Consider the following 19,786-nt stretch of genomic DNA (forward strand, 5'->3'; position numbering starts at 1 on the left):
AATCCTCCCACCAAACCCATCCCCCTCTTTTCTCCCCTAGACCGCCCCTTTCTCTCCTCTCCCCCCCCCCCCCCCCCATCACTCCCCAAGTGCCCCACCAGGACTCCCACCTATTTCTCCCCCCACTCCCTCCTGTTACTTTCCTCCTCTGGCTTCACAATCCGCAATGCTTCAAACCTGTCTCACTCCTTCTGCTCTTATCTCTGACCTTCGTTCCAGCCTTCTGCTTCTTCTGCCCATCTAAAAAAAGCCGTGCCCATGTCGACCTATTACCAGGCACACTTTGTCCTGCCTCCATTCTTTTGTAGCTTTCTTCTGCCTCCCCGACAATCAGTCTGAAGAAGCATATTAACCCAAAACGTCACCTCTCCAGATGTTCTCCCTAACCTGCTGAGTCACTCCAGCACCTTGTGTCCTATCGGGCAGATAATTATTTGCAATTTATCTCTTGCTATTTCATGCAATCTTCCCATGTACAACATTTGTGCCGCATTTGCTTGAGCATGAAGGAACAGTCCAGTTGGAAGAAGTAATTAGATAGCACATGTGTAATGCTTTTCAGCCGTTGCTTATGGATATTCGCCTTGAGATTCCACGCGATTTCTTCTGTAAACCATGAAGCAATCCTGAAAGAGAACAACAGCAACTGGTTAAACTTCTCTCCAGAGATGCTGCCTGACCCGCTGAGTTACTCCAGCATTTTGTGTCGACCTTCGATTTTAACCAGAATCTGCAGTTTTTTTCCTAAGCAACTGGTTAAACTTGCGTCCCACTGTCACCCCAGTGGAAAACAAGGGTCATTGCAACACTCTATGTCAGTGCAAGGATTTCTTTTCAATTTCATCCATCATGACCAACATCTGGAACTAAAAAAAATTCTTTCTTGCAATCTCTCAACAGGGGGCTCTGCCTTTTATAGTCATTGCCACTGCAGGGACGACGGTACTGGGAGCGTTTGACCCTTTGAATGAGATTGCAAACATATGCGAAGCTCATGAGATCTGGTTCCATGTTGATGTGAGTATATTTATTGGGTAGAAGACCTGCACACTTGACGTGAGCCATTTTTATATGAATGAAAAAGGTGTGCTGTTTCCCGTGATACTCATGTCGGTGAGGTACCAAATCAGTACTTTGCATCTGTATTCACCAAAGGACATGGGGACTAGTGAGATCAGTGCGGGGTATACGAACATGCTGGAGCAGTTTGAGATCAAGAAGGCGTTGGTTCAGCTAACAATGATATGTCTCGTTGTCACCTTCCCCTTAGCTAAGAATGATCCACTCGACATTCTCCTTGACCGTCGTCCCCTTTGATATCTCGTTTTCACACCTTACCCTTCCATATCTCTATGTCTATCTCTAGATAGAGCTCTTAAGGATAGTGGAGTCAGGGGGTACGGGGAGAAGGCAAGAACTGATTGAGAATGATCAGCCATGATCACATTGAATGGCGGTGCTGGCTTGAAGAGCCGAATGGCCTACTTCTGCACCTATTGTCTATTGTCTATTGTCTCCCTCTCCCCTGACTCTCAGTCTGAAGAAGGGTCTTGACCTGAAACGTCGCCCATTCCTTCTCTCCGGATCTGCTGCCTGTCCCACTGAGTTACTCCAGCATTTTGTGTCAATCTTAGGCATTGATGTTGAGTCTCTTGAAAAGCATTAAGGTGGATAAATCCCCAGGGCCTGATCGGATTTATCCAAGATTATTGAGGTCCTAGAGTGCTGGAGAATTGTGAATGTTGATCCTTTGTTTAAGAAGGGAAGTAGAGATAATCCAGGAAATTATGGGATGGTGAGCCTCACGTCAGTAGTTGGGAATTTGTTGGAGAGGATTCTTGGGGATAGGATTTGCTCACATTTGGAAGAGAATGGGTTAATTAGCGCCAGTCAACAAGGCTTTGTCCACAGTAGGACATTGACTTAGTGTTTTGAGGAGGTGACGAAGATGATTGTTGAGGTTAGGCAGTGGATAGTGTCTTCACTGGAGTTTAGAAGGATGAGAGGGGATCTTACGGAGACGTATAAAATTATAAAAGGACTGGACAAGCTAGATGCAGGAAAAAGTGTTCCCAATGTTGGGCGAGTCCAGAACCAGGGGCCACAGTCTTAGAATAAAGGGGAGGCCATTTAAAACTGAGGTGAGAAGGAACTTTTTCACCCAGAGAGTTGTGAATTTGTGGAATTCTCTGCCACAGAAGGCAGTGGAGGCCAAATCACTGGATGAATTTAAGAGAGAGTTAGATAGAGCTCTAGGGGCTAGTGGATATGGGGAGAATTTGGGCACAGGTTACTGATTGTGGATGATCAGCCATGATCACAATGATTGGCGGTGCTGACTCGAAGGGTGGAATGGCCTCCTCCTGCACCTATTTTCTATGTCTACATGGATTTTAGTAAATCCTTTGATAAAGTCTTTCTTGGTAGGCTGATCCAGAAGATTAACTTGCATGGGACCCATGGTGACTTGGTAGTTTGGGTTCAGAACTAACTTACCCATTGAAGACAGAGGGTAGTGGTGGAAGGGTACTGTTCTGGCTGGAGGTCCGTGACCAGTGGTGTTATACAGAGATAGACACAAAATGCTGGAGCAACTCAGCGGGACTGGCAGCATCTCTGGAGAGAAGGAATGGGTGACGTTTCGGGTCAAGACCCTTCTTCAGTCTGAAGAAGGGTCTCGACTCTAAAAGTCACCCATTCCTTCTCTCCAGAGATGCTGCCCATCCCTCTAAATTGCTCCAACATTTTGTGTCTATCTTTGATTTAAACCAGCATCTGCAATTCTTTCTACACGTGTCGTACTGGGATCTGTGTTAGGACCTCTGTTGTTTGTGATATATAGATATATCTAAAACTAGAATGGAAATGTAGATGGGATGGTTAGTAAGTTTGCAGACTACATCGAAATAGGTGGAGTTGTGGAAGTGAGGATATTGTCAAAGGATACAGCAGGTAATAGAACAATCATAGACATGGGCGGAGAAATAGCACATGGAGTTTAATCCGGGCAAGTGTGAGATGTTGTACATTGGGAGGCTGATTGTAAGGGAAGTTAGTAGCAAGATGCCTAACGACATTGATGTACAGAGGATCTTAGGGTCCAAGTCCAAAGCTCCCTGTAAGTAGCAGCACAAGTTAAACCAGCATCTGCAGTTTTCTTTCCTACACAAGTAGATAGAGTTGTAAAAAAAGCCATATGCTAAGGTTGCCTTCAGCAGTCAAGGCATTGAGTATAAGAGTCAGCAAGTCATGTTGCAGCTTTATAGAACTTTGTTTAGGCCTTATTTGGAGTATTTTGTACATATCTGGTTGCCGCATTACAGGAAGGATGTGGAGGCTTTGGAACGGGTGCAGAAGAGATTTACCGGAATGTTGCCTGTATTAGAGGGTATTAGCTATAAAGAGAGGGTGGACAAATCTGGATGTTTTCTCTGGAGCCTCAGAGATTGAGGGGAGATCTGCTAGAAGTATATAAAATGGTGAAATCCATAGATAGAACAGACAGTCGGATCCCTTTTCCCTGAAATTGTCAGACTGGATGGCCTAGCTTTAAGTTCAGAGGGGGGAAATTACCCCTCAGATTCCTATAAAATCTTTCCCCCTTCACCATAAACCTATGTCCCCTTGTGCTTGATTCGCCTACTCTGGGCAAGAGACTCTGTGCATCTACCTGATCTATTCCTCTCATGATTTTATACACGTCAATAGGATCACCCCTCATCCTCCAGCGCTCCAAGGAATAGAGTCCCAGCCTACTCAACCTCTCCTTATAGCTCAGACCCTCTAGTCCTGACAACATCCTCGTAAATCGTCTCTGTACCCTTTCCACCGTGACAACATCTTGTGCCGTATGTCCGCATTGCTTTTTAATTAATAGAAAATCTTCAATCTTTATTTTTCTCTAGGCATCATGGGGAGGTAGTGCGCTGATATCCAGAAAACATCGTTCTCTTCTGAATGGTATCCACAGGTAAATGCAAAATGGCTACTCCGTCAACTACTAAATGTTGTAACTGACCTCTGCATTGCAAAGCAGCACTGTGGGTATTTTGCTTGTAAGTGTGTGAACTTTCTCATTTTTAGTACTTTTTTTTTTCCTTTCTGCAAAGTACCACCGAACGAATTGTTAAATTTAGGCAGCAGCGTTCGGTGAAGTCAGCTTTTGAAACTGCTGATCTGTCTGCAATTGCATAATTAACTTTTGTCCTACCTACCTTTCCGAACTCAGCTATAATTATATATTTACCATGAAAATCAACCAAAAAAAAACTGCAGATGCCGGAAATCTGTAAAAAGAGCGGAAAAAACAGTCAATTTTCAGGTCAATGGTTGTTCATCTTTCAGATTATGTATTTACTTTGTGAAATGAATACATGGTATTCGAATATATGGTATGCAGTATTAGAATGCTATTGAGATGGGATCTATCCCCTTGTCTGGCTTCTCGCCACTTTATCTCCATACTCTTTGATGAGTGGGTAGAACGTTTTAATTTATGTTGAAAATGGCAATGAAGAGTATTGTAAAGAGGACTCTAGATTACAACCAACATTCTTTTTTATTGATTGTGGAGGGTTTGAATAATTAAATCTTGCATCCTCAGAAGTTCAATAAAATAAGAGGTGAAAAACTTATTTGAGAACTTGACATGGAGTCATAGAGTCACACAGCACAGAAAGAAGCCCTTTGGCCCAACTTGCCTATGCCAACCAAGGTGCGACAGAGGGCAGTGGAAGCCAAATCACTGGATGGATTTAAGAGAGAGTTAGATAGAGCTCTAGGGGCTAGTGGAATCAAGGGATATGGGGAGAAGGCAGGCACGGGATATTGATTGGGGACGAGCAGCCATGATCACAATGAATGGCGGTGCTGGCTCGAAGAGCCGAATGATCTCCTCCTGCACCTATTTTCTATGTTTCGATGTTTCTATGCCCCATCTACACTAGTCCCACCTGCCCGCTTTTGGCCTCTATCCTTCTAAACCTTTAATTTAAACTTGACATGATAAATGTTAAGAGGCTATTTCCTCAAGATGAATATCTAGACAGAGGGGGTCATGATCTCAGCGTTAGGGGTTGGCTAGGATGAGGGGAGGTTTCTTTACTCTTCACTCGAAGTCTTTGGAACCCAGGAAGTTGTGTGTTCTTAGTTATTGAGTCTAGTCAGTATCACCGATGTTTAGACACCAAGGGAATCAAAGGGTATAGAGAAATGATTGAAAAGTAGAGATGCAGTGGAACCCCAGCCTGATATTATTGAATAACAAAATAGCTTGAGGAGCCATATCAGGCATTTCTTTTCCTTTTCCTTCTAGTGAAAATAGTTATCAAAAGTTACAACAGGATCTTGATCAGTTGGGCTAGTGGGCTGAGGAATATTTAATGGAGTTTAATGCAGATAGGTGCGAGGTGTTCCATTTTGGGAATTCAAATCAGGGCCAAACCTTTACAGTGACAGACTGGGGTCTGTTGTAGTGCTGATATATCTAGGAGCGCAGGTATATAGCTCTTTGAAAGTGATGTCACAGATAGATAGATTGGCCAAGAAGGCTTCTGGTACATTGGCCTTCAACATTCAGGGTATTGAGTTTAGAAGTTGAGAAGTTATGTTACAGCTGTTCAAGACGTTGGTGAGGCCGCATTGGAGTAATGTGTTCCGTTTTGGCAATAGGAAAGATGTAGTTAAGATAGAAAGAATTTAGAGAAGATTTACGAGGATGTTGCCCAGACAAGGGCCTGAACTACAGGGAGAAGTTGAGCAGGCTAGAACTTCATTCAGCCAGGAGGCTGAGGCAGAATTGTGAGAACGCAGAGATCTCTGTGATTGCAGGATTGGGGAATATTGTGGAAACGAGGAGAAATAAAGCTGTAAACACCAGTGCGAACTTCAACATTAAAGAATTTCTGGATAGTGAACTACTGGCTGATCCTTCCTTCAGAGGGCTCTTCCTTAGTCTTGGCTGTGCACTGAAGGAGCAATATTTTGATTATTTCCTCTACTTTATTTTCTCTCTTTAGAGCTGATTCAGTTGCATGGAATCCACACAAAATGCTGATGGCTGGTATCCAGTGCTGTGCTTTTCTTCTGAAGAACAACTCAGTAAGTATATTTTAGTTCAGTTCAGTTTAGTATATTGTCACGTGCACCAAGGTACAGTGAAAAGCTTTTGTTGCGTGCTAACCAGTCAGCAGAAAGACAATACACGATTACAATCAATGCATTTACAGGGTATAGATACACGATAAGGGAATAACGTTTAGTGCAAGGTCAAGCCAGCAAGTCTGATCAAGGATAGTCCGAGGGTAGATAATCCGAGGGTAAATAGGTAGCAAGTAGCTCAGTACTCTTCCATTTGCGGTCAGTGAAAGGTTGAATGAAATTATTTGAAACTCAGATCAACCTACTGGGAATATGAATGAGCTGACAGTGGCCTCTGACTGTCTAATCTTTGGCAAAGCGTCACTCGTTTCTCATGAAAGATAGCACGAGATTCACGGTCCAGATTTTATTCATTTTCACATAGTTGTGCAAAGCATCACGTGTGAAGTTTGTGGGAAGTGGGAAGCAAGCAAACGCTTTTCACTGTACAGGTGGTCCCCGACTAGCGATGCTTGGACGTACGATATTTCGACTTTACAATGGTACCAATGCTCGGCAATGGCAGCGGCTCGTAGCTCGCTTCCGGCCACGTGATCAGGTGTATTTAAACGCATTTCGACGTACGATATTTTCGGTTTCCAAGGGGTTTATCGGAACGTAAGCCCATTGTAAGTTGAGGAGCACCTGTACCTCGGTACACGTGCCAATAAACTAAACTCAAACTCGTCTCTACATTAAATGTTCACCTACCGGCGACCCACTATAGACAATAGACAATAGACAATAGGTGCAGGAGGAGGCCATTCGGCCCTTCGAGCCAGCACCGCCATTCAATGTGATCATGGCTGATCGTTCTCAATCAGTACCCCGTTCCTGCCTTCTCCCCGTACCCCCTGACTCCGCTATCCTTAAGAGCTCTATCTAGCTCTCTCTTGAATGCATTCAGAGAATTGGCCTCCACTGCCTTCTGAGGTAGAGAATTCCACAGATTCACAACTCTCTGACTGAAAAAGTTTTTCCTCATCTCCGTTCTAAATGGCCTACCCCTTATTCTTAAACTGTGGCCCCTGGTTCTGGACTCCCCCAACATTGGGAACATGTTTCCTGCCTCTAACGTGTCCAACCCCTTAATAATCTTATACGTTTCGATAAGATCTCCTCTCATCCTTCTAAATTCCACTATAATTACAAATCAAACTGTTTTGTGAAAAAGAACTGACGTCATCATCCAGGGTATCCCTACGAGGGATGGTCAAGCAAACTCTGTGAATTTAGAATTGAGAGATTGGCGATAACGTCCAACTAATATGATTGGAATTACAGAGAACAAAGAGTGTTTAGTTTGGTTTAGTTTAGTTCGGAGGTACAAGGTGTGAACGGGCTCGTCAGCTCACCGAGTCAGTGGCGACCAGCGATCACCCGCACACAAGATCTATGTTACCCAGTTCCACATCCTTTACACTGGGGATCATTTCTAGAAGCCAGTTAACCTACACGTCTTGTGGATCGCTGGTTGGCACGGACTCAGTGGGCCGAAGGGGCTGTTTCCGCGCTGAATCTCTAAACTAAAATCTAAACTAAACAATGCACCCGAGTGAAAATGGAACCTAGCGGGAGGAAACCAGAGTACCAGGAGAAAACCCACATGGTCGCAGGGAGAACATACAAACTCCAATTGTAAATTACTGCTATCATTGTTATTAGGTAGTGGTTTGATAATGAAAATTTAATCGTGAACCATTGTGTGCTGTGTGAACCATGATTCTAGCATGGATCAGCAGTGCTACAGAGGAGTAAATTCAGCCAAGTTCTAGTGGGGATGAGTTAATTGAGCACATGTACTGATTCACCCCATCAGCCTCTGTTTATTGGTTAGTTTTGCAAAACATCCTTTCTGAACTGATTCAAGTTGCTTGCACTGGTCATTGTGCAATGTATGGTGCGATAAATTTAGTCCGAAGCTAAGTGTTTAAGTGAGTAGATTAAGGAATACAAAGGGCGGCAAAGTGGGCCAGCAGGAAAGTTGCTGCCTTGCAGTGCCAGAGACCCAAGTTTGATCCTGACTATGGGTGCTGTCTGTATGAAGTTTGAACGTTATCCTTATGGCTGAATTGTGAAAGGCTTGGATAGAGTGGATATGGAGAGGATGTTTCCACTAGTGGAAGAGTCCAGGACTAGAGGTCATAGCCTCAGAATTAAAGGACGTTCCCTTAGGAAGGAGAAGGAAGTTCTTTAGTCAGAGGGTGGTGAATCTGTGGAATTCCTTGCCATAGAAGGCTGTGGAGAACGTTGATGGATATTTTTAAAGCAGAGATAGATAGATTCTTGATTAGTACGGGTGTCAGGGGTTATGGGGAGATTGCAGGCGAATGGGGTTAGGAGGGAGAGATAGATCAGCCATGATTGAATGGCGGAGTACATTGATGGGCCAGATGGCCTAATTCTGCTCCTATCACTTATGACCTTTTGACCGTGTTAGTTTCTTCGGCTGGTTCCTCCCACGTTCCGAAGACGTACAGGCTTGTAGGTTAAATGGCTTCTGTAAATTGTCCCTAGTGTGTGGGATAGAACTAGTGTACAGGTGGTCGCTGGTCGGCGTGGACTCGGTGGGCCGAAGGGCCTGTTTCCACGCTGGATCTCTCAACTAAGCTAAATTAAATGGAACTGGGAAAGAACTAAAATATTCATGCGCCCAAATAAAGCATGCAGTTGGCAAGGCACCAATAAACCTCTAAATTGGTGAAGCACTGGTGTACATTTGGGTGCAATGAACTATGTAGAAATGTAGCCAATATGGCACATGTTTATTCCGTTTTCTCTTCTTCTTTACAGGGCTTGATAGACAAATGCCACAGCGCCCAGGCCTTGTACCTGTTCCAGCCGGATAAGTTTTACAACGTTGATTATGACAAAGGTGACAAGTCAATTCAGTGCAGCAGGAGGGCTGATTCTTTCAAGTTCTGGTTAACATGGAAGGCTATTGGGTCAAGTGGACTGGAGGAGAGGATCAACCGTGCTTTTGCGTCAGCCAGGTACGTCACTGGCCATGGCAGCTGAACCTGGACACGATCAAATTCTGCTGAACTTCGGAAATCCTACCTACCAATCATGACCTTGCATGGCAAAACACAAAGTGCCTTACACAGAGACGTTTTGTCGGGATGACCCGAAACATCGCTTATCCACTCCTTCCTCAGATGGTGCCTGACCTGCTGGCTTCCTCCAGCACTTTGTGTTTTGCTCAAGGTTCCATTGTCTGCAGTTCCTTGTGTCTCCACGACTCTGCATGCAATCGTACAACACTGGAGGTGATCTTTCATCCCATTGTCCCAGTGCTGGCTTAGGAGGTGGGGAACAATGGGATAAGGGACATTTCCGTTTAGACCAGTGCCCTCTAACTATGCCAGTTGTCACATTAAAAAAGTGCATCCTTTAAACATCAAACAACTGCAGATGCTGAGAATCTGAAACAAAAGCAGAAAATGCAGTAAACACACCGAGGTTTGGGTAGAATCTGAGGAAGGAAAAACAGAGTTAATATTTCAAAGGGTAGACCTTCGGTGAGTTCTACCCTTTGAATCATGTTCGTAGATAGACAATAGACAATAGGTGCAGGAGGAGGCCATTCGGCCCTTCGAGCCAGCACCGTCATTCAATGTGATCATGGCTGATCATTCTCAATCAGTACCCCGTTCCTGCCTTCTCCCCATACCCCCTGACTCCGCTATCCTTAAGAGCTCTATCCAGCTCTCTCTTGAATGCATTCAGAGAATTGGCCTCCACTGCCTTCTGAGGCAGAGAATTCCACAGATTCACAACTCTGACTGAAAAAGTTTTTCCTCATCTCAGTTCTAAATGGCCTACCCCTTATTCTTAAACTGTGGCCCCTTGTTCTGGACTCCCCCAACATTGGGAACATGTTTCCTGCCTCTAACGTGTCCAACCCCTTAATAATCTTATACGTTTCGATAAGATCTCCGCTCATCCTTCTAAATTCCAGTGTATACAAGCCTCGTCGCTCCAGTCTTTCAACATATGATAGTCCCGCCATTCCGGGAATTAACCTAGTAATGTATAAAATGTATTCATCTGTACACAATATATATTGTATGTAGATTTCCAAAGGTGATGCCTAAGACTATACTTAAAGTGCATCCTTTAAACATCAAACAACTGCAGATGGCCGAATGACCACCTCCTGCACCTATTGTCTAATGTCTATTGTCAGAGGATAGCTAGTTACTCTTTTGTTACTCAAATTACTATTGTGCCATACATTTTGTATAGATGGTACAGAAGAAAGAGCTTAGCAGTCCATGATGTGATACAGAGGTGAATACAATAATGCAGTCGGCAAGGCAGATTCACTTCATGAGTTGTGTCTGCATCTGCAAGGTCATTAAAAAGAATTGTTAACTTTGATATTCACCTTGGGCATTGGGAATTACACGATAAGACCTTCACATGCATGAAGCTGGTAGTCTAAATATCTATAGTGCATGCACCTCTATCTGTTTAATCTAAATGGTAATAGTTCTCACACTGTTTGCAATAAATCTTTTAAGTATTACTGTTGAGCCTGTAAAGAATGGATTGTGACCTTTATCTTAAGGCTACCATTGATGCTTAAGAACGTCAGGCTTGCAAATTGAATACAGAAGATTCTATCAATAAGGACCAGTATCTGTTGAGGGACCTTTATCTTTTATGTTGTGTATGGTGTAAGACTGCATTTGCAAATGTCCCTATGTTAACATTGATAACCTTTGAAAACAACATAATTTGATTCTAATTGCAGGTATCTGGCTGATGAAATTAAGAAGAGGAATGAATTCAGGTTGATTATGGAGGTAGGCATTGTTATTCAAATCCTTCACTTTGGTTTCTCCTGTGGTCATTTTTACTGGGGAATTATTACTAATTTATCTCTGCTTGGAAATAACTTTTTCTGAAACCATAGGAGATCATTCAACCCATCGAGTCCGTACCGGCCATTCCCCCAATTCCTTCAATTCTTCCTCCTCAACCCCCTCCAACTTCCTCCTCTCCCTCCCCATTCCTATTTTTCACCCCTCAGCTACATACTAGGGGCAATTTGTAGTATATTTAAGCTACCAACTTGCCTGTATTTATGATGTGGGAGGAAACTGGAGCACAGAAGGGAAACCCGTGCAGTCACAGTGAATATACGCAAACTCCCCTAGATACCACCCGAGGACAGGACTAAACCAAGGTCCTACAGTTATTAGTTCTAACCTTGGGTAGAGACAACAACCAAGGACACTGGTATCATCAGGAGCCAGCCTGAAAGTCAGGAGAACCATTGGCTTAAGGAACTGGAGTAAGTGTGTATGAGGCTAGGAGTACCAAATTAAAATGGCCGCCCTCTTCAAAACACCATCTAGTGACTATTACTCGTTGTAGGATTGGGATTTGGTGTGCGCTTACTTGTCAGGGTCAGAAAACATTACTGTGAGCAAATTGGAGCCCCTTATCTGAGGAAGGATGTGCTGGCTCTGGAGAGGGTCCAGAGGAGGTTTACAAGAATGAATCCAGGAATGAGTGGGTTAGCATATGATGAGCGATTGACAACACTGGGCCTCTACTCACTGGAGTTTAGAAAATTGAGGGGGGATCTCATTGAAACTTACAGAATAATGAAAGGCATAGATAGAGTGGATATGGAAAGGATGTTTCCAGTGGTGGGAGAGTCTAGGACCAGAGGTACTGTAATTGCCTCAGAATTAATGGGTGATTTTTTAGAAAGGAGATGAGGAGGAACTTCTTTAGACAGAGGGTCTTTAATCTGTGGAATTCATTGCCACAGAGGGCTGTGGAGGCCAAGTCAGTGGATATTTTTAAGGCAGAGATAGACAATTTCTTGATTAGAACGGGTATCAAGGGTTATGGGGAGACAGCAGGAAAATGGGATTAGGTGGCAGAAATCAGCCATGATTGAATGGTGTAGATGGGCCGAATGGCCTAATTTACTCCTATAACTTGTGAACCTTGACTGCGCCATTTAGGCTTAGGCTTGGTGGCTGAAAGCCTCTTCAGATTGTTTGGGGGTTAACCAAGTTAAATCAGTCAGCAGATGTATGCTCATAAGTTGTTCATAACCTGTGGGAGCAGACTTAGGCCATTCGGCCCATCAAGTCTGCTCTGTCATTCAATCATGGCAGATCTATCTTTCCCTCTCAATCCCATTCTCCTGCCTTCTCCCCATAGTCCTTGACACTCGTACTAATCAAGAGCCTACCAATCTCCACCTTGAAAATATTCATTGACTTGGCCTCCACAGAGCTTCCGTGACCAAGATGACTTTCCAGAAGGTTTGACAAATACTGCAGCCACTTCCGTGGCTGGTCCATAACACGATTCTTGCTCTGGAGTTGTGCCGTCTGTTATCTTTGCCATTTGTATGATTTCAGAAACCTCAGTGTTTTTCGATATTATTACATTTTGTTGCTAAACTGCATACTCATTTTACACCTATCTGTTACATCCTTAGCCGGAGTACACAAACGTCTGCTTTTGGTACATACCACCTAGCCTGAGAGATGGGCCCCAGGACCAGGATTTCTGGAAGAAACTTCACAAGGTGAGCAGTTATGAATAATCAAGGCTCCTAGACTTCGGTGACACTTACACATAATTTCACATATTTTGGCATAAATATGTTCCCTCCAGATTCAGGGACAATTTCTTCCCAGCTGTTATCAGGCAACTGAATCATCCTACCACAACCAGAGAACAGTCCTGAATTACTATTTACCTCATTGGTGACTATCTTTGATCAGACGTTACTGCCTTTACCTAGCACTAAACGTTATTCCCTTATCATTCCCTTGTTCCCTTTACACTGTAAAGGGCTCGATTGTAATCATGTATTGTCTTTCCACTGACAGGATAGCATGCAACAGAAGCTTTTCACTGTACCTCGGTACATGTGACAATAAACTAAACTCAATAAACGTATGCAAGTTTGGGCTGTTAAAGTGGGAAGATTTTCAGAGAACTTGACTGCCAAGGTTGATTTTGGCTTCTTTGCAAAGGGGTTTCAGAACGTGCTGATGAAATAACTCCGTGAGACATCAGTGCAAGAATGGAGCTCAGTGCGTTTAAGTAATTAGGGGTGTAGGCAATAGTGTAAATTGGATTATATCAATTTAGTTGCCTATTATTCATCTTCACTGATCCTTACTTCTACTGAACTGTATGGGAATGAATATCAGGACGTATATATTTACCTGGTGGCCCTGATACAGCTTATCGTCAAAATTACCCACGTTATTAAAAATGTATTTTATTTCCTATATCTGACACGAGCTATCTGTTTAGAAGTTGTCCATTGGAAACAGTAGGAAAGGAATCCAGAGAAACATAAGCTAACTGTTGCCAAATGTCAGGTTTGTCCTTGAGACTCTGGAAATGAATCTTTAGGAGATTACGGTGAGGAGCCCAAAAAGAGAACTGACAGGATGTTAAAAATGTATGTTTAGACATTGTGTGCTGCGAGTTTAGACGTACTATAGTCCCATGGTCCAACAAAGTTTTGTTCAAGGTTCTGCCATTGCAGGTACAGCAGGCAGTGAAGAAAGCAAATGGCATGTTGATGTTCATAGCGAGAGGATTTAAGTATAGGGGCAAGGAAGTCCTACTGCAGTTGTACAGGGCCCTGGTGACACCACACCTGGAGTATTGTGTGCAGTTGAGGAAGGACATTCTTGCTATTGAGGGAGTGCAGCATAGGTTCACCAGGTTAATCCCCGGGATGGCGGGACTGACATGATGAAAGAATGGATCGACTGGGTTTATATTCACTGGAATTTAGAACGATAAGAGGGGATCTTATAGAAACGTATAGAATTCTTAAGGGATTGGACAGGGTAGATGCAGGAAAAATGTTCCCCATGTTGGGGAAGTGCAGAACCAGGGGTCACAGTTGAAGAATAAGGGGTAGGCCATTTAGGACTGAGATGGGGAAAAACCTTTTCACCCAGAGAGTTGTGAATCTGTGAAATTCTCTGCCACAAAAGGCAGTGGAAAACAATTCACTGGATGTTTTCAAGAGAGAGTTAGATATAGCTCTTAGGGATAGCAGAATCAAGGGATATGAGGAGAAAGCAGGAATGGGGTACTGATTTTGGATGATCAGCCATGATCATATTGAATGGCGGTGCTGACTCGAAGGGCCGAATGGCCTACTCCTGCACCTATTTTCTATGTTCCTAAAATTCTGTAAGGCATGAGACCAAAGTGTTGTGAAGATCTGCTACTGCATGAGTGGCCTTTGTCGCCAGCCATGTGTTATATCTTATTGAATGCCATTACTTGTGTTCAGACGCTTACAAATATTAACATGTGGAGATTGTGTGTTATTCATCCAGGGACCAACCTATACAATGTCAGAAAGTCTGAGCGATTAGCCACAGGAGACCTGTTACAATGGCCAACGGCAGCCCAATGATGCAGTTGTTATGATCTGCAAGTCTTTAAAAATGCTGCAGATGATAATGAAAATGTTGTTCCCCAGTTCACACACACAGCCAAAGAGACACAGACACACACAGGCAGACACAGCCACGCAGACACGCACACACACACACACACACACACACACACACACACACACACACACACACACACACACACACACACACACACACACACACACACACACACACACACAGCCACACACACACACACACACACACACACACACACACACACACACACACACACACAGCCACACACACACACACACACACACACACACACACACAGCCACACACACACACACACACACACACACACACACACACACAGCCACACATAGCCACACACACACACAGCCACACACACACACACACACACACACACACACACACACACACACACACACAGCCACACATAGCCACACACACACACAGCCACACACACACACACACACACACACACAGCCACACAGCCACACACACACACACACACACACACACACACACACAGCCACACACAGCCACACACACACACAGCCACACACACACAAACAAACACACACACAGCACCACAGCCAAAGAGACACACACACAGGCAAACACACGCACACGCACACACACACACAGCCACACAGCCAAAGAGACACACACGTACAGCCACACATAGCTACATACACACACAGCCACACACACACACACACACACACAGCCACACACACACACACACACACACACACACACACACACACAGGCAGACACATACACACACAGCCACACATACACATATATATAAGGGTTTAGCAATTTTTTCAAGCATGTACAGTGTGTTTTATGTTCAGAGTTGCAAATTCAGGGGGCCTGGATAGAATATATGCTCTCAACATAAAACACACTGTAAATGCTCATATATATGTGAGCATTTACAGCGCAAATTCGCCCTCCATCCCATCTGTCTGTTTCGCCCTCCCATCTCACATATACATTTACATATACACCCAGGCACCGATGACTGTGGGCTTCGTTGACCCACAAGGCCCGGGCCATGAGGCACCAGCCTTGGTTTCTCAGCGGTACAGCCGGAAACTTCCTTCGACATCAGCTTAACCCTCCACCTCACATGCATCTCCTTTCCACCTCAACTCCCCTCTATCTCACCTCTGACTCCCCTTCCTTTCCACCAGCCTCTCTTCCACATAACCTCCTTTCCACATTAACTCCATTTCATCTAACCATCCCTCCCCTCCGCTCTGTTCGCCTTCTACCTCCCACATGCTCACTTACTCAGAGGTTAAGGGTTATGGGGAGAAGGCAGGAGAATGGGGTTAGGAGGGGGATATAGATCCGCTATGATTGAATGGGCGAGTAGATTTGATGGGCCGAATGGCCTAATACTGCTCTTATCACTTATGACCCTACTCTTCCCACCATCCCGTCACTTTACCTTTCCTTTTCCTTCCCCTTTCCTCCCTTATTTTGCCTTCCACTTCCAGTCTCCCTTTCTCTCTCACTCATAACTTCCCTTTCATCTCCCTCCCTCCCTCCACCTCACTTTCCTCTCCTTTCCACCTCCCCTACCATCTTACCTCCACCTCACTTTCTCTTTTACCTCACCTCTTTTTCACCTCACTTCCCTTCCACCTGATCTCTCTTCCTCCTGGTCTTCCTTTCCCTCTGCTTCCTTCAACATATTTGCCCTCCATCCCATCTGTCTGTTTCACCCTCCCATCTCATCTACAGGAAGCGGAAGTCTTGACTGCAGCTATTAAGGCAGTGCCTTGTGTTAAGAAATAACCTACAAGGCTTTGGAAAAATCAAGTGAAAGCTGGGTGACTTCAAGGAAAATCTGAACTTTTGGGAGGCTTGTGGCCTTCTGGAGATCATTTCATACCATTTGTACAGGATTAATCAGATTTGGTTTATTGCTTTATCAGGTTTACAGGTACACATAGACTTTCTAACCCTTGCCTTTGACCTGCCTTATGGTCTTGAGTCTGAAAACAGACGTGGCTGTGGTAGCGAGTCTGAAGAAGGGTTTTCGTCCCGAAACGTCACCCATTCCTTCTCTCCTGGATGCTGCCTGACCTGCTGAGTTACTCTAGCAGTTTGTGATACCTAGCCTTATGGTCTTGATGCTCTGGCCCCAGAGCTGCAATGCCAGCAGATGGCGCTGATGGATCTCTGTTGAAACAAAGTTGGGTCAGGTCCACCTTGAATCTGAAGCTAAATTTTCCCTCCTGTTTGCTCTCAACAAACCTTTTCTTAAAATGTTCTCATACCGGATCTCTCAGCACTTCATGGTTTCATCCAATCCTACACTCCAATGGAATTTCTGCCCAAATCCAAGTATGTCCTCAAAGTTCATTGCTCCACCATTAACAACTGTTTTCAGCCTCTGAGCCTTTGATTCCAGTTACCTTTCTGAACTTCACTACCACTCTATTTTTCTTTTCTTCGAGACAATCCTTAAAAAAATGCTTATACCTTTTAAGCTTATGCCCTAAAGTTTGGTGTCCAGTTTTGTTTTACATCAATGAAACTCCTGGGAACATTTTATTGCGCATAAGACGCTGGAAAAATGCTTCTGCTGTGCGTTGTTTTCAAGTGTTGGCCAAATACTTTGCAAAGGGACAGGGCTTTTATAGTTTAAAAAAGTTCTTAGTTGTGACATTGGGGCAATAAACATGCTATAAGCAAGGTACTGGTGCAGGGATAGTTGCATTTTATGCTATGTGCTTCCTTCTAATGCCACATTACAAAGTAACTGCATTTATATAGAAACCTGTTTTAAAGTCATAGAGTCATACGATGTGGAAACAGGACCTTTGGCCCAACTTGCCCACAGCGACCAACATGTCCCATCTATACTAGTCCCACCTGTCTGCGTTTGGCCCATATCCCTCTAAACCTATCCTATCCATATATCTGTCTAAATATTTATTAAACGTTGTGATAGCATCTGTCTATGTGTAAACGTGACCCCTCAAGTTCCTATTAAATCTTTCCCCCCTCATTTTAAACCTATGTCCTCTGGTTCTTGATGGCCCTACTCTGGGTAGGAGACCCGATCTATTCCTCTCATGATTTGTGTACGGCTCTATAAGATTACCCCTCATCCTCCTGTGTTCCAAGGAATAGAGTCCTAGCCTGTTCAACCTCTCCCTATAGCTCAGGCCCTCAAGTCCTGGCAACATCCTCGAAAATCTTCGCTGCACCCTTTCCTGCTTGGCAACATCTTTCCTATAACATGGTGCCCAAAATTGAACAAAATACTCCAAATGTGACCTCACCAACATTGGCGATAAAGTACCTTGCAACACCCTGAATTTGCCAACATGGAACATAGAACAGTACAGCACAATAGACAATAGGTGCAGGAGTAGGCCATTCGGCCCTTCGAGCCAGCACCACCATTCAATGTGATCATGGCTGATCATTCTCAATCAGTACCCCGTTCCTGCCTTCTCCCCATACCCCCTGACTCCGCTATCCTTAAGAGCTCTATCAAGCTCTCTCTTGAATGCATTCAGAGAATTGGCCTCCACTGCCTTCTGAGGCAGAGAATTCCACAGATTTAGAACTCTCTGACTGAAAAAGTTTTTCCTCATCTCTGTTCTAAATGGCCTACCCCTTACTCTTAAACTGTGGCCCCTGGTTCTGGACTCCCCCAACATTGTGAACATGTTTCCTGCCTCTAACGTGTCCAACCCCTTATTAATCTTATATGTTTCGATAAGATCCCCTCTCATCCGTCTAAATTCCAGTGTATACAAGCCTAGCCGCTCCAGTCTTTCAACATAAGACAGTCCCACCATTCTGGGAATTAACCTAGTAAACCTATGCTGCACGCCCACAGTGTCTGTGGCAAACATGATGCCAAGACTAACTCTTATCTGCCTGCACATAATCCACATCCCTCCATTCCCTGCATATTCATATGCCTATCCAAAAGTCTCTTAAATGGCATTATCGTATCTCCTTTCAACTTTGCCCCTCTCATCTTAAAGCTATGGCCTCTCGTGTTTCATTTTTCCATCCTGGGAGAAAGGCTCTGACACTCTACCCTAACTATACCTCTCATAATTTTATGCACAAAGGGGGAAATTGTTGACAAGATGATCTTTCTTTCCTTTCCAAGGTATAGATGCATCTGCCACTCAGTTCTGTAGTTATCAATTAGTGAGGGGATTGGAAAACATGTTCATTGTGCAGTCAGGCACAAGTCTTTGATTCTGGGCCTTCTGTCATCTCAAGTAGTGGGTAGAATTGGGAAACTATGAGCTTGTGGGCAGTGGTGGATGGGGAGGAGGAAAGGAAACCAGGGAAAATAATCATCTTCTCTAATCCATTTCCTTAAACATATTTCATCTGTTCCTTTTGAAATGCGCTAGTGCCAATTTTATGCTTAATAACAGTTCTTTTCTCAAAGCATGAGGGTTGAAGCAACAAAAACTTAGTGAGCATTCAGTTTTTAAATGAGTGCCAATTAACTTGAGTTTCACAAACCCATACTTAAAACTTGAAAGGCATATTAGATCTCAGGAAACGTGGTTCAGGAGGCATGAGGCAACAGTGGACATAGTGTAATATATTTGTACACACGGAATACAGGGAATGTATTGTATGTGGTACATGCATATCTGAAACAAAACACAATGCACCAAAACACAAGAGGTTGCTTTCATTTGGAATTGGTTGTAAAGGATAAAAAGATATTTAACTTTTACTGTAGTTTCTGTTAAGATGTCTTATTCTATTGTGAACACAGTATTGGTATGCATCTCTCCCTGTATTGAAGAATGCCCCTCATTCAGAGTTTGAGGCAGTTTAGTCCTGGATTGCTTCAAACCACACTCTATATAATTATAGCAAATTAAGCACGATCATAGCTGGATTAAAGTAAATTTAGTAACTGAAAATGTAAATGTGTGAAAATATCCACATCAAAAAAATAATAACGGCAGAATTTCTGGTAATACCCAGCAGGTTTGGCAGCGTTTGCGACAGAGAAAAACAGAGTTCACGTTTCAAGCTGATAACATTTTCTAAAAACTGGAGAAAGTTATAAATCAAACATATTTTATGTCATCTCCAGTTTCTCTTTGCTACAAAACAAGTTGCTTACACAGGAGGTGGTGGGTCACGTTATGATGCACCAAGGAATAGGCAGTTTGGTCCCTTGGGACTATTCT

General features: G+C 43.8%; 1 protein-coding gene across 1 annotated transcript in view; it reads left to right on the forward strand.

Moving 5' to 3' along the window:
- LOC144602256 (acidic amino acid decarboxylase GADL1-like) overlaps positions 1–19,786 on the forward strand; it is a 76,244-nt gene that overhangs the window by 47,643 nt on the left and 8,815 nt on the right. The window contains exons 9-14 of the mRNA XM_078415133.1: positions 901–1,017; positions 3,906–3,970; positions 6,018–6,099; positions 8,932–9,131; positions 10,898–10,949; positions 12,611–12,700. Of these exons, the coding sequence (XP_078271259.1) occupies positions 901–1,017; positions 3,906–3,970; positions 6,018–6,099; positions 8,932–9,131; positions 10,898–10,949; positions 12,611–12,700 (606 nt within the window). The remainder of the gene's footprint in view (positions 1–900; positions 1,018–3,905; positions 3,971–6,017; positions 6,100–8,931; positions 9,132–10,897; positions 10,950–12,610; positions 12,701–19,786) is intronic.

Source organism: Rhinoraja longicauda, chromosome 2, assembly GCF_053455715.1.
Source record: "Rhinoraja longicauda isolate Sanriku21f chromosome 2, sRhiLon1.1, whole genome shotgun sequence".
Lineage (NCBI taxonomy): Eukaryota > Metazoa > Chordata > Chondrichthyes > Rajiformes > Arhynchobatidae > Rhinoraja > Rhinoraja longicauda.